The sequence below is a fragment of the Caloenas nicobarica genome, chromosome 1, assembly GCF_036013445.1.
Source record: "Caloenas nicobarica isolate bCalNic1 chromosome 1, bCalNic1.hap1, whole genome shotgun sequence".
NCBI lineage: Eukaryota > Metazoa > Chordata > Aves > Columbiformes > Columbidae > Caloenas > Caloenas nicobarica.
The window spans coordinates 96,521,726-96,549,723 of NC_088245.1; the positions used below are offsets into that span (position 1 = coordinate 96,521,726).

At 40.0% G+C, this 27,998-nt stretch overlaps 1 protein-coding gene across 2 annotated transcripts in view; it reads left to right on the forward strand.

Annotated features, from left to right (window-relative positions):
* The window catches only part of GABRG3 (gamma-aminobutyric acid type A receptor subunit gamma3), a 337,652-nt gene that overhangs the window by 267,465 nt on the left and 42,189 nt on the right, over positions 1-27,998 (forward strand). For both annotated transcript variants that reach the window (XM_065646287.1, XM_065646279.1), the window contains exon 6: positions 15,501-15,638. In XM_065646287.1, coding sequence (XP_065502359.1) covers positions 15,501-15,638 — 138 coding nt within the window. The remainder of the gene's footprint in view (positions 1-15,500; positions 15,639-27,998) is intronic.

The window sequence follows — 27,998 nt, forward strand, 5'->3', positions numbered from 1 at the left end:
TTCTTTGCATCCAGATATGGGGGTGGTGAACTGAAGAGTGAGTGAATATGTTATCATAGAATCATTTTGGTAGGAAAAGCCCTTTCAGATCATTGAGTCCAGCCATTAAGCTAAGACTGTTATTAAACCATGTCCCTAAGAACCTCACCTACGCATCTTTTAAACTCCTCCAATGCTGGTGATTCAACCACTTCCCTGGGCAGACTGTTCCAATGCCTGACAACCCTTTCCATTAAGAATTTTTTCCTAATATCCAATCTAAACCTCCCCTGGCACAACTTGAGGCCATTTTCTCTCATACTGTCACTTGCTACTTGAGACATGAGACCAACCCCCTCCATGCTACAACCTCCTTTCAGGTAGTTGCAGACAGCGATCAGGTCTCCCCTCAGCCTCCTTTTCTCCAGGCTAAACAGCCCCAGTTCCCTCAGCTGCTCCTCATCAGACTTGTGCTCCAGACCCCTCACCAGCTTTGTCACCCTTCTTTGAACTCTCTCTAATACCTCAATGTCTTTCTTGTAGTGAGGGGCCCGAAACTGAACACAGGATTCAAGGTGGGGGCTCACCAGTGCTGAGTACAGGGGGATGATCACTTCTGTAGTTCTGCTGGCCACACTATTGCTGATACAAGCCAGGATGCTGTTGGCCTTCTTGGCCACCTGGGCACACCACTGGCTCGTATTCAGCCGGCTGTCAATCAACATTTCTCTGAAGGGCAAGGTATACATGTCTACCGATCTTAAAAAAAAAAAAAAAAAAGTGAGAACTGTAAGGTAGAGGTGATGCTTTCAGGAGACTACACTTTTTTCATCTTAGCCTCCTGTGGAAAAGCCCTGTGTTTCTGTGTTTTCTGAGGTGGAGCATTTGGTTTCATATGTCAGTCAAATTTGCCTAACTGTGCTGCCAATACATAGCGTGGACTTCTGCCCCAGTTTCATTCCTTAACACACAGCCTCATTCATAGGAGTTCCCTGAACCTTACTGAAGAGAGGAGGGATACTCCAGTGCTGGGAGGGCTCTGCATTGTTTGCTTTGCTGTGTGATATTATTACTGTTGCTGTTTTTTTTTTTCTTTGAAAGTTTCTTTTGCCAAATCAGCTGAAAAGCCAGGAGAGTTATTATTCTGTGCATGTATTTATTCAGACTGCCAAATTAGCAGACATGGGACACTTTTTGCAAAAACGAGTGTGGATTTGTCACATACAGACAGGTGTTTTCAATACAGATGTTTTAATTTCTGTGCAAGGTCTGGGAATCTTTCTGTAAAAGGTGTAGGGATGCCATGCAAGGAGCCCTCAGTACAGTAGAGACATGGATCTCTTGGAGAGGCTCCAGAGGAGGCCACAGAAATGACCAGAGGGCTAGAACACCTCTCCTATGAGGAAAGGCTGAGAGGGTTGTGGTTGTTGAGCCTGGAGAAGAGAAGGCTCCAGGGAGATCTTATTGCAGCCTTTCAGTACTTGAAAGGGACTTGTAAGAAAGATGGGGACAGACTTTTTAATAGGGTCCGTTGTGACAGGACAAGGGGTGATGGTTTTAAACTAATGGAGTGGAGATTCAGACTAGACATGAGGAAGAAATTTTTTACACTGAGGGTGATGAAACACTGGCCCAGATTGCCCAGAGAGGTGGTAGATGCCCCATCCCTGGAGACATTCCAGGCCAGGCTGGACGGGGCTCTGAGCAACCCGATCTAGTTGAAGATGTCCCTGCTCATTGCAGGGGGTTGGACTAGATGACCATTAAAGGTCCCTTCCAGCCCGAAGTATTCTATAATTCTATTATTTCTATGACTTCAGCAACCCCTTTCAAAAGAAATAGGAAACTGTGGACAATTAGGAGAGGGAGTTTTGTACAACTAGATATACTACTGTAATGAGGGGGTGATGGGAACTTATTCTCCATTCTTCAGCTGAATAATGATAATATTGTTAGTAGAGCTGAGCCAAAATAATGGCTTCTGACCTATCATTCAAGAAAGGGAGCTCTTTCATGAAATTTAATACTTTCTTAATCCAGAAATCTTGTAATCAATGTAGGTTTTCAACATATTCAAGTTCCAGTGTAAAATTTATCCTGTTCCTTTCTCAGTAGGGTTTACTTCTAAAAAGAAAATAAATGCTGCCTTCTGTGCCCATTTCACCTTGTGTTCTTCTGGTTGTTCTGGCATGCAAAATACAAGTCAAGGAACATATCTCGGCCAGTAGGGCTCTCCTTGCTCTCCTCTTTCACTCATGCATTAATTCTTGTCATCTTGATTTCCCTGTTTTAAAAGCCTGCTCCTGGCAAGCAAAGAAATGCACCACTGAGATGGGCAAGGACAGCAGTAGTCTGCTGTCTGGGGCAGCAGTGTGCACATTTCTGCTGATACTTTTGCCTGTGCCAGAGCCCTGGGAAGCTTGTACAAGACTTAAAGACTCAGACCAACCACCTGAGCTCCTTGCATTTAAATTGCTTTACCCCGGACTTTCGTGAGGGCTCTCTCCCCTAGGACATGGGCTGTGTGCTTTGGAGCTCAGCTTCCCATCCTGGTGACTTGTTGAGCCATAGCTGCCTCTAGCTTCTTCAGCAATCCGAATGAGCAAACAGAATGAAGATCGCTTGCAGTGGGGTTTTAAATACCAAGCAAGAGAAGGAGACAGATTGGGAAAAAGGAGATAATTAAAATATATACCTGTTCCAAAATACTTTCAAGGAAAGGCAATGTTATAGGTTGGAAAAAAAATCCAGGACTAAAATAGAAGATAAAGATAGAAGCCCAAGAGGGTTAAGGTAATGGGAATGGAGAAGACTCCTTGTTAGTAGCGGTCTGTTTGGGCAACATTTTGAATCATCTTCAAATGAATGTCATTGTCATGAAACAATACGATGTCATGGCAAAGTCAGCCACTGCAGCTGAAAAAAATATTCTTGCTGCAAAGCAGAAAGTAGTGTCCAGAAAGCCTCCATGATGACAAATTTTTACCTGCTGGTAGGCTGGAGGATGAGATTCCCCTACTTAGTGTCCTTCAGCAAAGCGATTTGAGCAGTCTGAGGCCCAATTAAATATAGCATCTGCCAAATCACTGGGTCGTAGTGGGGAAAGATCTTTTGGGAGCTATGCTAAAATAAGTAGCGCTGCTGGAGGAATATGTGATGAAGGAAATATTAGGAATACTACAGACAACGTCAGGAGACCTGTTGAGACTCAAATTTGAGACTTTGAGCTCCACACTGTGTGTGGCTTAGGACTGGATGAGCCCACATGTCTACTTTTAAGAGCAAGTGCTCTGTTCCTCTCCTTTTTTTGTGGGACCAGTCCTCTCCAACCATTAGAGTAATTCAGTGTTCCTGGTGTCAGCAGTACTTTTGATTGCAGGAGCAGTGAAAGTAATGAAGGCCGATATCCCAAGGGCATATGATTTGAGGGTGAGTGGCCTTTCCCTGATCCTTAATAAGGCTGCAGCCTTTTCCTCCTTGGGGGCCATTATAAGGAAATGTCTCCCCTGTTTGGGAACTTCTTTTTACAGAATACGTAATATCTGAGGCTTACTTTCTTCTGTCAAATTTCAATAAAATTGGTGAATGAGTGCAAAAGTTATTGAAGCAAGGACAGATAACATGCACACAAACATAGACGATGAATAGAATTACATAAGCCTCATTTCCTAAGCAAACCAAGCCAAAAAACATTTAATTACTGTAACTTGGTCCAAGACACACAAAGCAAAAACTGCTGAGGTTTTGATTTTCTGACTGGACATTTATTTATTTTTTTAAAAAAATAGTGTCAGTATGATTTATGCAGGGCCTGGAATAGCCATGAAATGGCAGCTATGCGCTTTTCAGAAGAGCAGTGTTCAGACTGGTGCTGGGATATGAGAAGGAACAAGAGTGCAGAACAATGGGGCACTTGGGAAGAAACAAATATTTGACCTTTCCCAAAAGTATGAAAAAAGGAGTTTTCACAAATAGGATCTTGCACAAAGAGTCTCACTGTTTTTTTGGTTTGTTTTTTTTTTTTTTTTTTCTAAATATAAACTATTTAAAAAAAAAAAAAAGGCAAGGGAGGAGGTCCATGAGCTGGATATACAGATTTTCTTTCAGAAACATGGGCACACATTCTGCAATAACAAATGATTCTGACAGAACCTAGCAACTGCTTTGTGAGACTGGTATCGTTGCCATTTTCACTGCCGCAGGAAAGGCAGTTTCACTGTCAATCAGCTAAAGGCCAGAAGACACCTTTGTCTGGACAGGGATGCCAGGTTCCCAGGGCTGCAGCTTGCAGCACCCTTGTAGCTATGACATTCGGGGGGTTTTGGGTGGTGGCAGCTGCCTGAGGCCCTGGAAGGTCTTGGCAGAGCCATAGCCTCTGGAGAATTTGGAGCTATTGGAAGCAGTTGTGTTGTGTGTTGCTGCTTTAAAGCTTTAGCAGAAAATGAAGCAGCACAAAACGATGTACAGCTTGTACGCAGAATTATTTTACAACAGTACCTTGTTCTGAAACAAGATACGGAAGAACTTGACCTTAATACTTCTCTGTTAAGTACAGGCAAAGCTATCTATGAACCTAAGAGCTGAGGAATACAGCACCACAGGGAAAAGTGAAATGCATGAGAAAAGTATGCCTCATATCTTCGATTTATTGGGCAAAAATATTGGTGAGTTGGCTTCTTCAGCCTTACCTCCAATACAGATCTCCAATTTTAGACCAATAACTGATTGTCTGAGGAGATTTAGATCATGATTAGTGTCTGGGACCAAAAATTGAGACAGAAACTACCAGGGGATCCAGAATTTACCCTATTGTGTACAGTAAGATACCAAGATTTAAAGGCACTGTGGGGATGTGGGGAGAACAGTAAAAGAGTGTGACTCCTCAGATGCTTTAGAAGAAATGTTTTAGCTGAGCCAAAGTAAAGCTAACAAAAAAACCCAGTTTCATGTGCTCGACATAATATACCTGGACAAGAGATTAAAGCATTGAGATATATAGACACATCACAGAAAGATCACTGTGATCAATACATCTACCCCAAAAGGTGAGAAAAGAACACGAAGAACACTTGGACCAGTGCACTGGACAGGACTATCAACTAATTTCCATCAGCAGTATCCTGAGAGAAAATGAGATATAATACTAGAGTTTGGGGCAAAAAAAAAGGCATTAACTGGAGAAGTAACAGTCCTGGGATGCTTGGACAGTAAATGACAAACCAAAGTATTTATAAATGCTTCCAGAGAAGAGGAAGGCCAAAATTAGTGAATGCAAAATTAATGTATTTAGCAATTCATCATAACACTGTTGTTGATATTTAAATGAAAACAGTGCAGTGCTCTCACTAATTTAATTGAGTGTGGCTATAAATATGTCAGACTCAACAAAGTGCCATGTTCATCTGAAACTTCATTTTGTCAGATGATTCTTGATGAGCTGTTATTAAGAACAGGGAGATTACATCTTAGCTTTTTGTAAGCATGAGACACAAAAAACTATGTGAACATTTATTTTTGATTGCCTAGTCTTGCATGCTATGCCAATAATGTGTAGAAAAGTCCTAGGGAGCTAAAGTTGAAAACTAGCAAAATATTACAAAATGTTGTTGTTGTTGCTTTACTTTATAGAGCTATGAAAACTCATTTTTTGCGAATTTTAGTTTGTGTTCAAATGGCTACAAATATGTGTAAATGACAAGAAATCTACATGAATAACAAGATATCATTAATTTCTTTGTAAACAGCTGACAGACAGAAAGAAGAAGAACCTAGTCATAAATAACTAATTTTGATTTTCCAATGTCAGTTCACATGTTAAGTTACAATGATGCAAAATAGAGAAATGAGTCTTTCAACAACAACAAAAAAAGTGGTTTATGGGCTTTTTTCTTTTCAACAGCAGCAATATTATTTCACAAATCTTCTAGAAGCTAACCCTGCTTAATCTCAGGCTTATTGGAATTTTCTGTTTAATTTTGAGTTTATGTTGTTTCATCCTATGAAATGGCAGTACTCAAAAAGACCACTGTGTTTTCAGTTTTGAGTGTTGTGTTGTTTTACCTTTTATTATCCATTCTGAGAAGACCTATAAAAAATTCATAATAATCTTGTATGGAAATCTTTAATTCGTAACCTGCTGCCATTAATGCTATGTTGACTGAGCATAGTACATTTCTTGCAGCTTCTGTAAACCCACAGCCTTTCTGGTGTAACTCCTGTGAAGCCTGAAGCATTGTTGATACCTAAATTTTTGTTTTCATGGGTCTGAAAATGTACAGGTCAAACTAGTCACAAACCCTATTGACTATGTAAGAAGAATATATACCTACAATGACTTTTATAATTGAAATTGGATAGATCTTTGATAGAATTTACACAGCTATTCTGCCTTAAGTTTGACGTGCCCTACGCAGTTAGTAGAAAAAAAAAAAAAACCAAGGAATTTTTAAAATCCTCGAGAGAGTGCTATTCCACTCCCACTGGGGTGTTTGAATTCAGCTGGCCAGCATCTTTTGGTGGAATTGCTGTCCATCCTAGTCATAAGGAATTTAAGCACTTACTTTAGAAAGGCTATGTCACTAAGCATCTTCAATATAAGTGCAATTTAAATGAATTAAAGAAGACTATAGGGTGTCAGCAGACTGAAGAACTGCAGATTTGACAGATATTCATTTAAAAAACTGAGAGGCTATTTTATAGCTTTGTTTTCTAATTTATCCAAAGCAACTCTACTATGTTTAGTTTTAAATTATAATGCCAGGAGCTTTGACTTGCTCTGATTTATCCATATATTTTTAATCTGCTCTATTGTTATGATGTTGGCTTCCTCTTTTTCATAAGGCTGAATTAAGAGTCAACTTCTACACAGAAAATTGTGAGTGATTGTCATCATCTATATCTGTCTGAGTATGCATACTTGAGTATGCAGCCACTCAGATTTTGCACATTTCAGCAAAAATCCTGGAAAGCACCTCAAAATTTGCCCTCAGCACATCTAGCACAAAATTCGTGTTTAAATAGACATGAGAAAATCTTGCATGCAGCTTAATATTCTTCAACAGTCAGTTACAAACTGTAAAGAAAAGCGATTTTTCTCACTTAAGTTCGTGCGGTGAGCCAAACACAAAGTTTTAGCTGCTAAAATGTTTATTTTGTGCAGTTTGTTTTCTACTACAGAACTCAATGCACACATTTAGCAGGTCAATAATTAGGCTGATCTCATCAGTAGTACACAGCATCATGCAATCACTGTTGTAGGCCACATACGCCTAGAGAAGGTTTCATATGTCCTGAGTGCACTCATCTATGCAAGAATGCTCCTTAGAGAAGATACAATTTATATCCAGTAAACCAGGAATTAGATGAGTCCATTTAACTTTAACGGTGTTAGAAATGGGGATGCAGAGGAATCTGAACATTTATCAGGTGTTCTGATTATAGTGGAATAATTGTGAGATAATCTGCTGGCCAGGACAATGCAAACAGACAGGGAAAAGCAATTCCTGCATGCAAAACTTCTGAAAATTGGCTTCCAAACAAAACTGTTAGCAAGCAGTAAACATAAGCATATAAATCAGAATGAATAGCAAAACCTTAAGACAGGCCATAACCTGAGATTTTTTTGTTTTGGTTTGGTTTGGTTTGGTTTTTTTCCAGAAAAGGTAAAGGCATTTACAAGACTGTAGAAAAGTGTAGTTATAGGGACAATATATGTATGATAAAACTATCCATTTAAAAAAAACCCAAACAAAACCGTCACTCTTACTTACAATTGCAAATGAATCAAAAAGAAAATCATTTGGTGAGCATAAAGACAGAACACAAAGGTATGATGACAAAACAGAACTGCCTCAGTATCTTAAAGTAATTTCAAGCTGTTCCACTTATCCTTTAAAACCTGATTCTTGGAACAGGAATTTTTCACTACTAGGGCTGCTCATGATAAAATCATTGCACTCCTATATGAGACATATCTGACAGATTTTAAAATAAAACTATGATTTTTTTCAGGAAGTGAGCACACAAAAAGCCACATCTCAAAACATATTCAAGGGAAAACTTCTGTCTTTCATTTCAGTCCAATCCTGATCATTCTTCTCCATCTTCCTTCTTTCCCTTCTCATTTTCATCTTTATATTTTCTTCTCTGTTTACTCTAAGCTAAGATTACAATTTGTCTATGAGTAGCAAAAAAAGAGGAAAATGTTTACCTCCTACAAGAGCTAGTTAAGAGAAAATTTGGGGACTTGTTTCTCTGACAGCAATACTCTTTTCATCCTTTCTATTTTGAAGGCCGAAAACATGCATTGATTCTGCAAGTTCCTCCCAAAACCTACACTGCCATATAATGTATCAGTAAATTACATCAACATTCTAGCGCTTCTATAAAAAAAAAACCAGAATTAGTCCCAGGTAAAAGGGTAATTAAGCATTACTGTTGATGATGCTAACTGGGTCCACTAGTTCTTAGCCAAAGTGATATCATAATCATATTAAAGCACATTTTTAGGTAGAAAAACTTTATTCTCTTCTTTGGGAGATGTATCTTTTAGCTTCAGGGCAGTATTAGATCCATTATTCTGCAGTAATGGTTATGTTGGTTGGGTTTTTTCATGAGCTAATGTACAGTTAATGTCAATTACCAATGCAAGCAAACAGGGCAAAGAATAACATTTATAATTGCTGTACTTATCACCTAAGTGCAATTATCTACAACTGCTGAAATAAATCACTTCAGGTTTTAAAAGCTATCTTTACAGCATTCACATTTATCTGTTTTTATTATAGCTGCCTTTTAAAATACCTTATAGTTTTTCTTGTTAATTTTGTTTTGTTTGGTTTTGTTTTGTTTTGTTTTGATGATCGATGAGTGAGAAAACATCTAGTAAACCTTCATTTGTGGACAGAGAGAACTCAATATGCATCTAATTATGAGTATTGTTTTCCATAGGTCTTAAGTAAACAATTAAATGTCTCCATTCTCTTTGCCTACTTCTACTTCAGTCCACCCTGATAGATTCCTCCTGAAAAGACATAACGAATTTTCTATACTATCTAATTTTTATTTTGTTTTATTTTAAATTAGTTGAGTTGAAACTTTTCTCTTTCTGCCATCTAGTTGTGCTTAACAAGTGCATACAATCATGAAATTGAAGGTAGTATCACTTTTAATATGGAACTTCCAGGATTATCCTAGTTAAATGCACACACACCTTCTGAGAACAAACACTGGACAGATACAGGAAAATACTGAGAAACCTGTTCATCCAAAATGTTGAGAAATTTGGATTAAGCATGCAGTTTACTTGCAGACAAAAAAAAACCCCAACACCAAACCAAAGAAAACAAAATGAAAAAACCCCAAACAAACCAACAAAAAAACCCCATTTATAAAGACTGCTAACAAGAAAAAGAGCCCAGACAGCTTCTGTGGAAGCATACGATTTGTCATCCACAACACAGTAGCAGAGAAAGGTGCATTTCTGGACTTCATTAGCCTTGTATGGCGGGGATTGTGTTGACAGAGGTCTCCTGATTAGCCTGAAAATAGTTCACTAGGTAGCATTTGTGGAGGTAAAGAGCATCTGGAAGCAGCTGGCTGCAAGGTGTGAAGGGCTGACCATATTCTGCCTCTAATTGCATTGGGGCACCCTTCCTCTCCTGACTACCTTCATTGGCAGCAGTCAAATCTACCACACTCCCTTCATGCCTGTGGAGGGTCCATGCCTTGGACCACTAGCTCATGATGACAGCTTGTCTTTCAGATCATGCTTTCTCCTGACTTTCCATATCTAACACTCCTGGAAAAGCAGAACCTCCCCAGAATCCAGCTACAGCTTTCAAATATATACTCCTGTCATGTGCATCAGCCCCCTGGCAGACATTTAACTGAACTGCTACCCCCACATTTTCAGCTTTGCTGCTGCTTTCATTAACTCCTCATTGCATACTCTGAGAATACAAATTTTTCCAAGGCTTCAAAGGAGAGATGAACTTTCTTGTTGCTGTATTTCTTCTGCTACAAGCTGTGTCTGCCTGTGTTATGTTTGAATACAAAGTGTGGGGAAACAGTAGTAAAATAAACGGATTTCACAAACTGGGGAAAACATATCTGAAGAGATGAAAAAAGTTGGTTTTTTTTTTCCATGTCTATCTGTCTTTCTATGTCTTGGATACATTTCTAAGGAAAGTTTTTTAGACAGAAACTAATTCTTTAAGTGGTCTATGTCCTTTTTGACATGACTCCCATCCTGCCATTTTCATCCCATTTCTACTTGCTTCCTAAATAGACCCCTTTTCACAGAAAAGAAGGTGGAACAAAGAATCAAGCATTGATCTAAGTAAGATTCCCAGACCAACAACAGCTTTGGTAAAATCAAGGTTAGAGGCAGTATGCACTAGCAGGCATGGATACATAAATGATTGTAGTATGGAAGTTGCTGATTTTCCATCAGTGTTAAACCTCTGTAGCAGACATGCTTCAGGGCCACTTGACACTAATTGTCACGGCTATCTTTTAATTGCATATGTCTCTCATCCAGCCTGGAGATGTTTCTGGCCTTGACTATTTTTCCAGCAGTTTGGTGGAGGCTTCTGCACAAATCATTCTCCATAGAAAGTGAAGCAGTATGGACATGAAGAATGAAGTTTAAATATTTTTAACTTGTCAGTTATAAATTATATGTTGGTGCTGTGAGAAGATGTGGTAACATTAGTTGAATTATTCCAGTAACAAAAAGGAAATAAAATAAAATCCACAGAACCTCATAGGTTTTCACAACAATTTGGTTTTCTGATATAATATGTTCACCTCCAAAATGGTAAAAAGTGTATCTATTATTTATCCATGTTTGCATTACTGGAGTTAAGGTCAGTAGTACACTTTGAAAATGTATATGTTTAAGCTTATGAGTAAAGCAACAAAGGTACCAATCATTTGTGTTAACTGGAAAAGTCATTAAGTATGTTTGGGGAAAGTAAACAGGAGATATTACATGCATACTTTCTACTGTGCTCTTAAAGAAATAACTTCAACAAAATTTTTTCTTGACTTAATTTTACAAAGGCAAAGGCACATAGTACCAGTCTTACAAAATGCCAAATGGCCAAGATGTTCTCTAAAACCCTCTGAAGATGCAAATAGTTACAGCACAGCCTAAAAAATAATGATGAGGAAGAAAAAAAAAAAAAGATAATTTTAAGGTAATCACATAAATTCATGAGAGGGAAAAAGAAGGTGTTATCTTGGGTTGAGAAGCTCCTGAGTTGCAGGTTGCCAAAACTTGGATGGCTGTAACACAGTGTCTTACTGGCACTGAGTGGAAAGCCTCCAGGACCTCCTGGAGCCTTGCCCTGTTGCAGTATGGATATTCTTACAAAACCTAAAGCAATCTGACAGGGTAAATACACTTGATAGCAATTTGTTCAGTGTGGATGGCTTAAAGCCACAAGGCCAAGAATTTAAGGTAATTTACTGCTATTTGTCATGCTGAGGAAGTGAAAGAAAACAGACATTTCTATTGATAATATACTCTTAGTTACGCTGTGGGCTGAACAGCAGAGCTTGCATCTTCTTGTGGAAATACTGAAGTCTCTCATTTTGATTTTTTTCTAAAATGAAGCATTTAGAGGGCTAGAAAAAATTAGGCTCTATACAAGAAATATTGGATATCACTGAAAGAAGAACCATCATGAATAGTTCATTCTTTAAGTTAAATGAATCCTGGGAGTGATATAGTGTCCAAGTAGATGTGTCGTTATTCCATAAGAAATATTAGATCTTTTAAATGAATTGAAAAGTGAAGTCACCTGGCACTGGAGCATAACATTATAGCAGTTATTTAACAGGTGGAAACAACTCCTGTTGAATCATAAGTACTTAATCTCCTTTGATGTTAAGTAACTCAACTATTGTAAGAGCAGATGTCAGCAACTGTGGATTAAGGGGACTACTACTGAAAGGGCATGATGGTCTCCTGAAGTCAGCTGTTTACTGTTTAACAGCAATGAATAATACCGAAAGTAGTTATTCTGAGATTGAATCTGTCTCTTCTTAGTCAAAAATATAGGAAAAATCTTGAAGGATGAGAGTCTCGGGAACTTGTTCCTGGGTACATGCTGCTTGTATCAGAATAAACAGCTGTGAGATGGATAATATGATACTAAGCTTTCAAGCTTGCTAACAGTGTAATGGATTTTTGGTAGGATGGCCATTGGGTGAAAAAAGAGCCAAAAATCAGGAAGAAATTGAATTCAAAACTATTTGACACAGCTTTTTAAGTAAAATTTGGAAAAAAATGTTAAAAGTTCATTTTGGATCAACTAAATAATGTATTAGAAAAGAAAATCTTTGTTACTTCCAGGCTATTTGAAACAATTTTACTTGCAATGATTATGATGAAATTTACTTGAGAAAAGGAGCCCCACCTACTACCTGCTACAAAATATGCGAAGTAGCACTTGGGGCCACAAGTTCTGCAGCAGGACGTGTGTAGGGAGTGCAACAGGGCGTTTCCTTTCCTACACATCACGAGGCAAATCAGGAGGCAGGATTAGGACCCAGACTGCATGGCAGCCCTCTCTGTGGTCCTGGTACTGCTTTGCGGGGAAGGGGCAATGCTGCCATCTCCACCCAGCATGAGGGCACAGCAGCCGCAGCACAACAAGGAGTCCATCTGATGCTCCTTCCCTCCTGAACTGCAGGGAATAGGTCAGTCTCCATGAATGAAGCCAGTCTGAGAAGGCTCCTGAGAGCCAAGTCCTGCGTGGCTAACCTGATCTCCTTCTATGACAAGATGACCCATGTAGTGGATGAGGGAAAGGCTGTGGATGTTGTTTACCTAGACTTTAGTAAAGCCTTTAACACTGTTTCCCACAGCATTCTCCTGGAGAAACTGGCTGCTTATGGCTGCTTATAGCTTATGGCTTGGACCAGTGAGTCCAAGTTCTTCACTGAGTAGAAAACTGGCTGTATAGTTGGGCTCAAAGGGTTGTGGTGAATGGAGTTAAAACCAGTTGGTGACTGGTCACAAGTGGTGTTCCCCAGGGCTCAGTATTGAGGCCAGTTCTGTTTAGTCTCTTTATCAGTGATCTGGATGAGGAGATCAAGTGCACCCTCTATAAGTTTGCAGACAACACCAAATTGGGTGGGAGTTTTGACTTGCTGGAAGGCCACACAGAGGGATCTGGACTGGCTGGATCATTGGGCTGAGGCCAATCGTATGAGGTTCAACAGGCCAAGTGCTGGGTCCTGCCCTTGGGTCACAACAACCCCAGGCAGCTTTACAGGCTCAGGGAAGAGTGGCTGGAAAGCTGCCTGACGGAAAAGGATCTGGGGGTGTTGATTGGCAGCTCTCTGAATATGAGCCAGCAGTGTTTCCAGGTGGCCAAAAAGGCCAACAGCATCCTGGCTTGTATCAGGAATAGTGTGACCAGCAGGACTAGGGCAGTGATCAGCCCCCTGTACTCGGCACTGGTGAGGCCCCACGTCAAATTCTGTGTTCAGTTTTGTGCCCCTCACTACAATAACGACATTGAGGTGCTGGAGAGAGTGCAGAGAAGGGCAATGAAGCTGGTGAAGGGTCTGGAGCACAAGTCTGATGAGGAGCAGCTGAGGGAACTGGGGCTGTTCAGCCTGGAGAAAAGGAGGCTGAGGGGAGACCTGATCGCTGTCTGCAACTACCTGAAAGGAGGTTGTAGCATGGAGGGGGTTGGCTTCTTCTCCCACATAACAAGTGACAGTACGAGAGGAAATGGCCTCAGGTTGTGCCAGGGGAGGTTTAGATTGGATATTAGGAAAAACTTCATGGAAGGGGTTGTCAGGCATTGGAACAGGCTACCCAGGGAGGTGGTTGAGTCACCATCCCTGGAGGTATTTAAAAGATGTGTAGATGTGGTATTTAGGGACATGGTTTAATGGTGGACTTAGCAGTGTTATGTTTACAGTTAAATGAGATGATCTTAAGGTTCTTTCCCAACCTAAATGATTCTGTGATTCTATGATTAAATGTAGGGCTTTCCATTAGAGAGAAACATTTAGTCAGAAATGTGATCAGAGGGTTCAGTCAAAGAGGAGCAAGGCTTGAGAAGGTTTCACAAGTTGCAAGGCTAAGGATTGAAGGCCCTGCAAAGCTGAACTTCTTTCACCATAACTCTGCATCGTCTGATAATCTGCCAGCCAAAAAAAATTAACCTTTAGATCAGTCTCACAGACTGGCACAGCAGATTTGGCAGTGAAATCCGTTTGGCAGCAAGAGTTCTCACGGAGAACGGCAAGGCTTGTGGTTGTTACTCAGTTGGGTCCTTCACGGGCTATTTCTGTATTTACATTGATGTGAAATATAAGAATGTGGCATTTTGAATTAACACATAGTCATTTTCTACAGATTAGAACTGAGGGACTGGTGGGTCCTTTTCCTGCTGTGTTAGCGAGAGGGATAAATGAGGTCATGCACACCTTACAGAATGCCCCAGCAGGGTGGAACTTTAAACAAGACGAAGACAACACTTATAGGAGGAAAACATCAAGAAAATAGCACTGTGACCAGAGAAGTTTTTTTGTAACGCAAATATAAAACTTTATCAGTATCTGATGGGGAAAAAACATACAGCCAAGACAGTTACATTAACTGGCTATTGTCGTTGTTAGGCTTTTAATTTGCCTTGTAATCTACATCTACTATATTAATTATTAGATGAATAGGCATTTATTTTATTATGCATTAGGGAACAATCTAGTTTTAACTATCATGGGCGTCCTGTTGTTTTCTAGATTGTCTATTATTATGGTTTGGGCTGGTTGATGGTTTGTTGTTGGACTTCTAATGGAAAATGCCATTCTCTAACAAAAAGGAAATTAAACATTTGCATGAGGATTAATTATGACTACTAAGTGCTAAATTGATAAAGGAAGACTTCCAGACCCTATTTCAGCTGTAGAGATCAGGTGATGTCTCATTAAATACCACAGCCTTTAGAAGTAATATGGCATAATCACTTTATAAATCCCATACTAATTAAAAATTTGCTTTTTTGCACTGCATTGATCTCCTTTCAGAAGTACAGTAGCACACGCCACATTAGAACTATTGTCACTTTTAAAACAATCTGTCTTTTTCAATTGCTTACATCTTACACTGACACCCCTACCTTTTTTTTTTACGTTCTGTTGGTTTTCATATCTCATTCAGAGCATATGTAAAGCAATATACTTCTGTGTATGGACCTCAAATAAGTATAATCAACCATATTTCTGAAGAGATCTTCTTCTAATAGAAACAACCAGAATTTTTCTCCATTAGAAAATAATAATCATTGTGAAAAATCATAATTTTACCAGTATTATTACTCAATTTTTTATATGCCATACAAATCTTTAGCTGAATTATACCACCAAACTCACTGGAAAGGCATCAGATCAGAAATTTAGGTATTCCAAACTACCTCTAAATCAGTGAATAGATACTGTTTTGCAGTACCTTTTTTTTATGAAATGCAATACATATATATATTTTTAATTTCTAGATGGCTACCCTAAAGAGGAAATGATTTACAGATGGAGAAAAAACTCAGTGGAGGCCGCTGACCAGAAATCTTGGAGACTCTATCAGTTTGACTTTATGGGTCTGAGAAATACTTCAGAAATTGTGAAAACCTCTGCAGGTGAGAATAATATAAATGGTAGTGCTTGTTTTGGAAAACAGATTATTTCAAAATATTTGTTCCAAGTTTGCTTTCGTTGAAGTGCAATTTGATTTTCATGTGCACCAATATTCAGATGAAAACATCTGAAGTGCAGACTTCAAAACTATTGACTTTGTTTAGATTTTCATAACTTCCTTCTCTTTTTCTCTACTCTTTTAATAATTTCACAAATTAGGGAATAAATGCTAACTTGACATAACTATTTGTTACATTCTTGAAGCTACTATATGATTTTCATTCCTCAGCTAAGTTTATTAAGCCATTCCTGCATTGAGATATAGGTTTCACCATAAATTAAAAATGAAAGTTTTGAGAACAGTGGTAAGGTTTGTGAAATTAGACACTTTCACTAGTAGTCAATCATTCAGCTAGAAGTTCAGTATGTTTCTTAATATTTCAAAGGCACTCTTTATTACTCAGCTGATAAATTCCTTTGGTAGTGACCTTACTAATTTATTGTAATTAAAATCTAATAACGCCTATTTTATTTCTTCAGAAATCTTATCATTTCTTATAATAACAGCAATATAGGTGAAAAAGATGTGTAAATAATATACTTTATTTGAAAAGGATAAATTAGCATAAAATTCAAACAATGTCTAAACTTCATACATAACTGGCATAAGCTCTGTCATTACCGTTTGGTAAGTCATCTCCCAGCTGCAGAAGGAACCTGCTAGAAGCAACCTTCCGCTTAACTGGTGGTGAATTTTTGAAATTTTTTAAATTGTATTGCATTTATTTTTAAACTGTAAGCATAGCTATGGTATTCTTTTGGAAACACTGTCAATAATAGTCATAATAAAAATTTATTAATCTGTGAAACTACTGCTGTTGGGTCATGGCTCACTCACTAACATCAATGATATATTTTGAGGACCGGATGGCAATTTCGATAGTAATGAAGAGCCACTAAGACTTTAATGAATATTTTGGGCTGGTAGTTTAACAGAGCAAAATATTTCAAACAGTACACATGTAAAAGTTCACCTCTGTTATGGATAGAAATCAGAGTCATGGAATAGCCTGAGTTGGAAGGGACCTTTAAAGGTTATCTAGTCCAACCCCCTGCAATGAGCAGGGACATCTTCAACTAGATCAGCTTGCTCAGAGCCCCAGCCAGCCTGGCCTGGAATGTCTCCAGGGATGGGGCATCTACCACCTCTCTGGGCAACCTGGGCCAGTGTTTTACCACCTTCATTGTAAAAAATTTCTTCCTCATGTCTAGCTTGAATCTCCCCTCTTTTAGTTTAAAACCATCACCCCTTGTCCTATCACAACAGGCCCTGCTAAAAAGTCTGTCCCCATCTTTCTTAGAGGCCCCTTTTAAGTACTAAAAGTCCACAATAACATCTTCCTCAACCCTTCTTTTCTACAGGCTGAACAACCTCAATCCTCTCAGCCTTTCCTCATAGGAGAGGTGTTTCAGCCCTTTGGTCATTTCTGTGGCCTCCTCTGGCCCCTCTCCAACAGGTCCATGTCTTTCCTGTACTGAGGGCTCCAGATCTGGACACAGGACTCCAGTTGGGTTCTCACCAGAGTGAGACATGATAGCAGAGTGGCCATGCTGTTTTTGATGCAACCCAGGATATGGCTGGCTTTCTGTGCTATGAGTGCACACTGACAGTTCATGTCTAGCTTTTCATCCCCTGGTATGACCAAGTCCTTCTCCACAGGGCTGCTCTCAATCCCTTCATCCTCCAGCCTGTATCAATACCATGGATTGCCCTGACACAGATGCAGCACTTTGCACTTGGGCTTGTTGAACTTCATAAGGCTCACATGGTCCCAGTTCTTGAGCTTGTACAGGTCCCTCTACATGACATCCCATCCCTTAAGCGTGTCAACTGCACCACACAGCTTCGTGTCGTTGGCAATCTTGCTGAAGGCGCACTTGATCTCATTGTCTGTGTCACCAACAAAGATGTTAAACACCACTGGTCCCAATACCAGCCCCTGAGGAGCGCAACTTGTCACTGGTCTCCAGATGAACATCAAGCTGTTGGCTGCAATTCTTTGAGTGTGACCATCCAGCTGATTTCATAGACTTATTTAGGTTCCTCAGGTGATCATGAACCTGATCTTCTCTTACAGTGGGAGGGACTCTGCTCCCCCAGTCCCTGCCTTGTGGTCCATCCCCTTGAGAGATGTGGTAAGAGAGCTCGCCAGTGAAGACTGAAGCAAACAAGTTGTTGAGTACCTCAGCCTTCTCCTCATCTGTTATCAGTTTACCAGTCTTGCTCATTGAGGGTATGCTTTCTTTGTCCTTCCGTTTGTGGCTGACATACCTGTAGAAGCCCTTCTTGTTATTCTTTCTATCCCTTGCCAAGTTCAGTTCCATCAGCGTCTTGGCTTTCCTGACCCCACCCCTGCACAACTGGGCAGTGTCCCAATACTCTTCCCAGAATACCTGTCCCTGCTTCTGCTGCCTGTGCATTTCCTTCTTGCCCTTTATTTTGATTAGCAGGTCTTGACTCAGCCATGTTAGATTTTGCCTTCCTTGCCCGATTTCTTACATCTGGAGATGGAGAGCTTTCATGCTCTATGGAAAGTGTCCTTAAAGAACTGTCAGCCTTGTTCTGTTCCCTTGTCCCAGAGGGCAGTTTCCCAGGGGTTTCTATTGACTAATTCCTTGAAAAGCTGGAAGTTTGCTTTCTTAAAATTCAGGGTCCTGACTGTACTCTTAGCTTGACCCACATCCCTCAGGAATATGAACACCACCAGTGTGTGATCACTGCAGCCCAGGCTGCCTCTAGACATCATCGTTTAGCTCACTGGCATTGGTGACCATCAGGTCCCGTATCACATCCCCCCTGGCAGGGCTGCCTACTACTTGTCTTAAGAAGTTATCTTCAGTGCATTTCAGGAGTCTCCTGGATTGCCTACAGCTCATCATGCTCCTTTTCCAACAGAGGCTGGGGTGGTTGAAGTCCCCCAGCAGGATGAGAGCCAGCGAGTGCGATGCCTCCTGTGATGCCAAAGGTTCCCTTTGTTGCCTCGGTCTCTATTTCTTACCCATGAAGTCCTTGTAGTCTGTGAGTTTCTCAGAAATGCAAATTTCTCATGTGAGTCAGCCATAAGTTGAACTAGGAACTGATGGATAACAGTGAAGTACCAAACACCAAATCATTAAAGTATCTATGTATGTAGGCGTGGAGCTCACTGGAAAGGATGGTATGTATGGTATGAATACGAGACAAAGCCCTGCTCTTTCTGCTTTGTTCACATCTGGAGTGATGCCATCCTGAGTTTGCATCAAGAATTGCTAAATACACATCCAAGAAGAATTACTGAGCCAGCCATATTAAGATATTTAAAGTGTCTTGATAAATAGATGTATTAAACTCTTCTTTTGCACAGGATAAAACCACTTTTATAGAGGTCTCATTCATGTGAGGAAATGGTTAACGTGGAGGAAGGAAAAATGTATTTCCTATGCCCAGTTCTTATTAAGATGAGTGAACTCACAGTATATTTTTCCTATTATTGCTATTGCTGCTTCTGCCCACCCATGTTTATGAGTGCAACACCCAATAACAGTGTGGAAATGAACCTACTGGAACCATCATGACTTTTCTATGCTCCCAAAGGCATCACAGTAGCAGAAAGTTGGCAGCAAACTGAAGTTTATCCAAACACTAAAACCCCCAAACCAACCCTATCAGGAAGTTGCAGAAATTAACTTGAAAGAAACAATATAAAATATAGAGGTCATATTGTCAACTGTGTTTTTAGGTAGAAAAATGAGTTGCGCATATAGTCCTTACATTCTGGACAGCAGATGGCTGAGAAGGGGCTATCATTCCACAAATATATGAAAGATGTGAAAAATAAAATCCTCAGTTTGCACGCGGACCTGACTTTTCATAGAATAGACTCTCTGGCTGTATTTACGCTACAGTTCAAGGTACTTTCAAGGCCAGATTTACTGAACATCAACAGTATTTATTGTGAGGAGCAAACCCAGGGCTAGGGCTTAGGGAAAATGAACTGGTACATTGGAAAACCTTGAGTATGCCCTATGCTATAGAGCAAGGATTCCCAAAATGGAGGGAGGGGGACAGGACATAACACACCTGTGACTGTGTAATATGTCTCAGAAACAAAATATAAGCTAATTCTGTGACTACCTGCTGTGAGCACGGAAGTATATGTGAATGAGTAGGATAAAGAGGCAGCTGCGCTATGTAGGTACATGCCTATTTACTGAAGAAAAGTAGCCCTATACAAAAAGTCTGAGAATTAGGGTACCCCCAAGGCTGCTATTTCCTACTGCATGGACAGTCTCTGATGGAGGGAGATGGCAGCTGTTTCCTATCCCAACAATTTTGCAGCCATGCCACAGGAGCTACAGGTGGCCAAAAAAGCGATGCCAGGTTCTGTCACGGAAGATCTGCGGCATATTTGCACTAGAGCTACCCAGAGAGGGAGACTGTGCTGGGACTGCCCCTAGGATGCTATGGGTGTAGGACCCCCTTTGACTTTGGACTGCTCCCAGAGAGACCAATTCCCACCGACTGGCCTCTGGGACTGTGTGTGGCCCCTCTGAGACATGCAGGAGCCCACAAAGGCCCCACCAGCTGCTGTCCCTTTGCAGATGCAGGACAGAAAGGAAGAGCAGCCTTGTTCAGAGTGTTGCACCGGGAATCGATGGAGTTAAGAAAAGGGAAACAAGGCAGGATACCAACATCAGCTTCCTGACAAAGAGAGGTACTAAACATCATCTCTTCTTCCCAAAGGAAATGACTGAAACCGCTATTGTACAGGGCATTTAAAAGCAGACTAAGCGAAGTATGAGAAAATGTACTGCGGGGAGAAGTCCTCCACTAGCAGGAGATGGATTTAAAAGCCTAACAACTTTTTCTGCATCTGACTTACGCCTTTCCACCATTTTATGACACTATTAATTCTCACTAAATTGTGTATTCATCTATGATATGACAGCTGCCGCAGCATTACCTAACTGTGTCTGGTTCAGGGATGACTTTTTTAGCTATTTTTCAGCAGTGTTTGGGCTATAATGAAGAGAAGTCACACTGACCACTCAATAACACTGCTGTTCTTCTAGCATTTGCGTAAGCCCTTTTTTGGTAGTCATTTTTATCACAAACTGACTAGATTTAGCACTTAGCAGAGTTCTGCTATTTGATATTCTTTCAGTCTTTCTAAACCTTTTTCAGACATTTAAATAACCTTTATGTCAATCTAGGGCAATTTCAGAGGTACACAGTTAGGAAGTCAGCTGTCACAAAGACTGTGCTTCTGAAACCTAAGCAAGACGAGAAATCTTCTAATTTCTTGTCCTGAAGCTGCAGCAGCTTAAAGCATTGCCATAGTGGTGTGCTTTACTCTTGCAAGAAGACTACCGTCTTTTACAGTAATCTGACATCCAGAGAAAGTTTTCATTGCCATCTGGAAGAGGTGCTCAGCTTTTTCTTGAGGATGTTTTTTGAATTTCATGCTAAGCTATAGACACAACTAGATAAATACCTACTGTATATGGTGATTACATGGAATACACAGAAAATCACTGTGTTGGAGCTGTGATCATGAACCTTGATCTTACATCCTAAGTAAGCTCTCACTGTCAGGTGATATCAAACTAATTCACAAGTATGGAAGAATTCCCCTGTTGCCATCTGGCAAGATACTCAGATTCTATAGCAAGAACACTTCTCTTGCTACAATGTCAAATAAGGCTGACAAAGATAATTAAAGTAGAGGGAATACTAAGCCACCTGGCATTGCACTGTGAAAAAAGGAGGAACTGTATGGAAGGAGAACATTCTCAAATTTTAAAGCTGCAATTTTAAAACCAACAGAAGGGTGGTCAGGAAAACAGGAGAGAGAAAGAGGGAGAACATCATCCTTGAAAGAACTCTGTGAGTGTTTACAGTAAACTTCAGGTTTCTGAGTCACAGCCTTTCCAGGTATACTTCACATTGGGGAAAAAAAAACCAAACAAAACCAACAAAAACAACACACAAACAAAAACCACAAACAAAAGATACAAACAAACCCCCTACAAACAACAACAAAAACCCCACATCAAACCCAGCACTTTTCTGTGGACGTGATCCCCAGGGAAAGTCTATTCATTCTTTTTAAACCACTCAGTTTTTTACAGTGCTAAGTAAACTCAAAAACCTTGTAGCTACTGAATCTAATTTTCACTTACTTGAAAACTTCTTTGCATCATACAAGTCCTATTTGTGTTCTTCCTCAGATGCTTTTAGCCTGAGACATTTTTGCAGTCCAAAGGAGTCTTTGCATAAATAAGTTCAAGATAATTCATCAAAAATAAAAAACATCATAAAAGTGCCCTATTTAAAACTTTAATAGCTGATCATTACAAATTAAATGTACAGAACCAGACAGTTCATACAGTCTGAATAACCCTCAAGCATCGATACCCAAATTCAATAAATAGTCATAATTACTACCACCATAAAAATATACACCTTTGTATACATACAGTGGATGGGTGATGATTAGTGAGTCTACCTGTCATAATTGTGCTTTTATATTTTGAAATTGCTCTTTCATCAAGTATCTCAGCTTACATGATGCTCTCAGTCCTATATCATAAGGCTGCAAAACAAGGTTAATATCTTTTGTCACAGATTCAGACAAAGTTCTTTGAGACAATGCTAACAACACCACAATTCAAGGTACGTACTCTGTTGCAGGGGACTCAGTAAATAGCAAGTAAAAAACTACCCTAGAACAAAAATAAGAAACCTAGTCTCTTAAGAAAATGCAAAGACCTACATAAGTAGCTAGTGGCAGAAGAAGGGAGGAATACACGTTTTTATAGGGAGGCCAAATTTCACTGGCGGAGCCTCCATCAGGTCAGGGGATAGGTCAGGTGGAGACAGACATTAGCTGATGTTCCATAGCTTTGTCAGAAGACCAACACACTCCTAGAGTTTTATCCAGAGGAAAAGATGCTCATGTGCCTAGCTACTCTACAAAGTGAGCAAAGAACAGCTGGCTTTAGAAACCATCTCCAAATCAGCTCTTCTCTTTACTTTTTGCTGTTAAATGCTCCCAGATTGCTTAGCTCTAGGCACAGAGGGCCCGTGGTGAGTACCCACACAAGATAAGCCAAGCAGCGCAGTGGCACTATGGGGTTCAGCCATCACCCCACATGTCCCTGTTGATGAGGCAGGACCACCAGATATCGTGTTGGCAAGGCAAGGCCAGGGTCAGCAGCAGACAGCTGAGATCCTCACCATGGGGTAGAGGTTACAAGGGAGGTGACAGAGAAGGGTGGTCACCGGCTGATCAAGGCAACTGGAGCCTGTTGGTGCACTCAAGGCCCTGACAATGAGTGGAAAAAGATGCACGAGCTGCCATGGTTGCAGAATATGTTTGTGGCTGTGCATGTTTACTTTTAATTATCTGATTCAGCCACACCCTAACCTGTATCAACAAACTTATCTGAAGAAATGTATTTAATGAATATTCATGAAGCTCATTTGGTTTTTCAAGTCACTGAAGTTTTTTAATGTCCCACCGAGTCCTGATGGCGCACCAGAGAGTGTTTGTCATCTATGTGTTCTTCCCATGAAAAACGTGAATTTTATTGGGTTTTTTTTCCTCAAATACCAAATTCAGTGTGATCCGGCATACACTACCTCAGCTTGCCGTGCTGCACAGATTGGCTTTAATCAGATGGCATCCTGAAGCAGACAAGTAGAGACTCAGACAAATGCACTGCATCATTTGAAAACAGCGCCTGTTTTTACCTACCTCACACTGCAAGAGCTTTGCCTCTTTCAGCCAGGGTATCACACAATCTCAATTGCTCTAATGGTTAGGCTTTGGTTTACAACCCTCAGCAGACATCTACTCTGGGTTCCCAGGATTTCAGACAGTGTCCCTCTTCCAAATACCATCCTCTCTTCCCCTTAGACTGTACTGCCTGACTTTTAATGTGGGTGCAGCAGGGGAGAAATAGAATTTGCCATGGTTTTTTTGGTTGGTTGGTTGGTTGTTTTTTTCTTTTTTTAATGTGGCACAAGTGGAGTGGCAGCTGAATTCCAGCATCTCAGAACCTGCTTCCCCCTGACGCCAGACAATATCTTCTGTGTATCCAGCATCTGTGTATAGAAAAATTCTGTTTAACACTCCCTAAAAAAGTAGAACAGAAAATGGTTTTGCTGGGAGAGTTCCCTGTTACTCTACTCTCCGTCTCTTCAGTTCCCACACACCTCCCTTGGGTTTTAGACACTTCCTGATACAAACCATTCTCATGGTTGTTGGGTCTTCCTTTGTATCAGATAGATATCCTTGTAGATGTCCCTGGGTTCTTGAAATCTGTGGTATGTGGAATGTGGTATTTCAAAGTCCTTGTTCATCTTCTATCCCTATGGGCCCTCATCCCCAGCAGCTCTAACATTGTCAAACTAGCAGGTACCTGGAATTAACTTTTTGAAGCTCTTCTTGCCCAACTTTCCAACTCCAGTGTTGAAGATACCTCTGCTTGCTGCATTCACACAGGTAGATGTGCACAATGTACTAGCACTTGCAACCTAATTTTAACTCATCTTTTCTTTCTTAACTGTGGCTTTCTTCACAACTTTGTCCTTAATGAAATCTATCAAACCTGGTGCAAGAACCTAAAATCCCATTTAAGACTTCAAATAGGCTGAAAACACTACTTAGTACTTGAAAATAATGCCTAGTACTGACCCACAGAACTGACCCATGGCATATGTAATGAATTTACTCTCTTTTTGCCTGTTCATTTTTCGTAGTTCATTGTAAAATACGACTCAAATAACACCTTTAAATCTACAGTGTTTATAGAGCTTAAAATTACTTTGTGTGCAGCACCAAATAGATGGCGTGGATTTGAATTAGCTATCATTCTTTGGCTCCTTTCAGAGGAACAAAATAATACAGAAAGTCCTTGCCACTGCAGTCATCTCTGGAATGAGGGAATATCATAGGAATTATTTTCTGACAGTAAACATCGATTTATGTTCAAACAGAAAACTAGCCTCACTATAAGAAGATTTAGCAATCATCTTCTTGTTGACAGAGTTTTTATCTCTGATAAGAGATAAAAGAGTATTTGTCTCTGATACAGTATTTGCAATAAATCAAATCTCAGTTTAGCACACATAATCAACAGTGGCTGTATTGACTTTCAAAAGGTATGCACGTGTCAAATGATAATAGGTCAGAATGAATATTTTGAATAAGCCATAGCTTCTGTAAGATAAATTTCAATTTTTACTTTTAATAGCAATTCGTCTTGCACTGATGCTGTCAACTTCATATAATAATTTTTTTTATTAGCCACTCAAGTTAGAAATCTAATAATTAAATAAATAGGTGATTACTAATAATACTTCTATTAGAGTGTTTTTCTGTGTTGGTTACAAGTCTGACTGGCACTTATGAGAATCAAAACTTTTATATTGCCCTGCAAACCCACCACTTGCCCGTCTTGTTACACAAATGTCTCACAAAGCTCATAGTAAGACAGCTTCTTAAGAGAGTGATTTATAAATTGACCAACTGCAGTTAATGGAGCTTTTCCCTGATGCAAGCCTGGGATCAGATCCTGAAATGCAGAAGCCTGAAACTGGCTATTTATTGTATCTCTTCAGTCACTAGAAACCAGAGAAAGTTCAGCTCTATGATATACCAGTGGGCTAAGAATAACATGCTCTAAAAACACCTTTCTTCTTCTGTTTACTGGTAGTACAAAAGAATGACAGGAGTGGAGAGGATATGAGGGCTGAACTGCGTATGTAACTGGTTTCATTCTTTTGCTTTGCCTTGGGGAGACAAATGCATCTCTTATATAGAACCTTACTGCTGCAAATGCCGAGAGAATAGAAATAAAGTAGCTTTACTTTGTGGTAAAGCAAAAAGAAAAAGACAGACGAAGACTTGGAGGCAGGTCTTTACCTGCATTTTTTTCTTAAGGGAAAATTTCAGTAGGAAGCGATTTTTCCTAGAGAATATCCAGTGGTCCTCATTAAAAGACCTCAAGTTGTCCTTCTAAAATATTTTTATATCGCATGGAAAAAAACATACAGTCTTTTCCCATTAGGTTTTTCTTCAACTGAGCTTTTTATTGGATAGTTTCATATTTTGGAAGTTTTGTATGTGTCTAACTGTAAGAGGTTCTTGCATTAATCTCCTCATTCACTCATCCATTGGCAATGTTGTATTTGTTACTTCTCTTTGTACATGGAGTCCTGATCTCCTGCTCTCTTCTGCTGGAGCTACGTCATTTTCCATTCCAGGACAATTCACCAGGCCATGAGGACAACCAGGTTGACTCTATTCTCCAGTATTCTCCATAATCTGGAATTTGGTGTTGTTGACCTGAGCTCACCTCTGAATTTGAAAGAGTGATTGAACTCTTAATAGAAATTCCGAGAGCTAGGTGAACCCATCTCAGAATTTAGCATGAAGGTTAGCCAGATCACTCACTTGAGAGGTACAGAATTTGTTGTCACCTGTCCCAGTGCTTTAAATAGTAGGCCACAAGATAAAAAGGAGAAAGCTTGATTGTTTCCATGTTTTGCTAGGAAAAATATTTTGGTTCGTTACTTCAAAAGAACAGAGTTGTGAATTCTTCATAGCAACAGAAGTCTTTGTAGCAGACACTTCTCCTCAGCTGCACTTTTTCCTGCCTAGCTCAGATGACACCACAGTAAGCTGTTGGCTTTTGTGGGTTCACTCTGCTCCCCCCCTTGCTGCAGAGACCCATGGCAGGATTGGGCCTGTGAGGACAATTGTGTCGCCATGCATTGCCAAGTGAGAAGTTGCACTGCTGTGTCCATGATACCCAGGCCCTTAAAGGTACAAGCCTTGGTCTTCTGGGTTACATTTATAAAGGCAGTGACATGATGTCTGTGGTGGGAAAAGCAGTAGGGAGAGAGGGAAGTATTTCCATAGAAGAAACACCATGAATGCAGTCAGAATGGCTTTACAATCGTGTTTACTACACAAAATACAAAGTGGAATTGGGTTGATAAGTTGTATTTACTTCTAAAAAGGTACACAGAATCATGAAACATATCTTGAGATCTTCTGGCCTACAAAATGCAGATTGATGATACAATTTCTGGCATTCATATGACCATAATGGGGGTGGAAAGACACATTACATAAGAATCGTGAGCCTCTTCATATTTATGCAGCTGAGGACAACTTTCTAGACTCTTGCTATTCCAGCACCTCTGGCTTTTATTCCTACTCTGCGTCATTACACCACTGTATTGGTGATTTATGTTTGGCTTGATCAAAAGTTTCATATTAACACAGCCGGTGAATGTTTGGCCTTTGCCCAGGGTTGCTACAATGTTATCTAAAAGTCTTTCACAAGCAGCAATTGAATTTAATTTAAAACTCACAGTATTGCACAGGATATCTTGTATTTTGTTCACTGCTGAATCTACAATCTTAATGAGAATTCCAAAATACAGAATGGGGCAACTATTCACATGCTGCAGAAAGGCACTAAGTGTCTTTTCAGATTTTAATTTGCCTACCTTAGAAGAAGTGCAGTACAGAATAGTTAGGTGCTAGCAAGATCTCTCTAAATTTAGCCTTTACTCTTTCATGTGGGGTCACCTTTCCAGATTTCTTCCACACAGTCATGGAGGCTTTTTGCCTCTAGGACCCTTTTCTGCAACTAATATTCACAATATTCTTGTCTCATTCATAATAATAACAACTCCATTTCAGGCAATGACATCTGCTTCCAAGTTACTCTGGCAAGAACCAAAATCTCTTCTACGATTAGTTGCCTGATGTTGGGCTTATCCACCACCTACTGAAGCCAGTATGTGTCTTATCATTACCTGCCAGACAGTCAGGCAAGTATGAGTTATGCTATCAGATAGCTAAGGAAATGATGCAGTACAAGGTTAAGTGTTCAGCAAGTTTCCAAACCTCTCAGCAAGTGCAACCGAAGTAATGATATGCAATAACGTGAGAGAGCATTCCTGAAATGTAAGGAAGCCTGCTGTGATCAGGGCTACCACAGCATCCCACAGAGAACCAGAGCTGAACCCTTGGCACTTCGGTGCAGCAGTTTGGCAGTGACAGAAATCTGGGCTGGCATCAGTCATGATGCATTGCGGTATTCACAAAATAATTTTGGCAGGAGACAAAATAGACTATTGCTCATTACACAGGAGAAAATTAAGCATAGTCAACTTGAGACAAACTCAGGTTGTGGATTAGAGTTTCATTGCTTCATAGAAGTACATAACTTCAAGAGTACAGGAAAGTGGCATTAGGACAAGGATCTCAAAACACTCAAGTGACTTTTGCTTAGTTCTG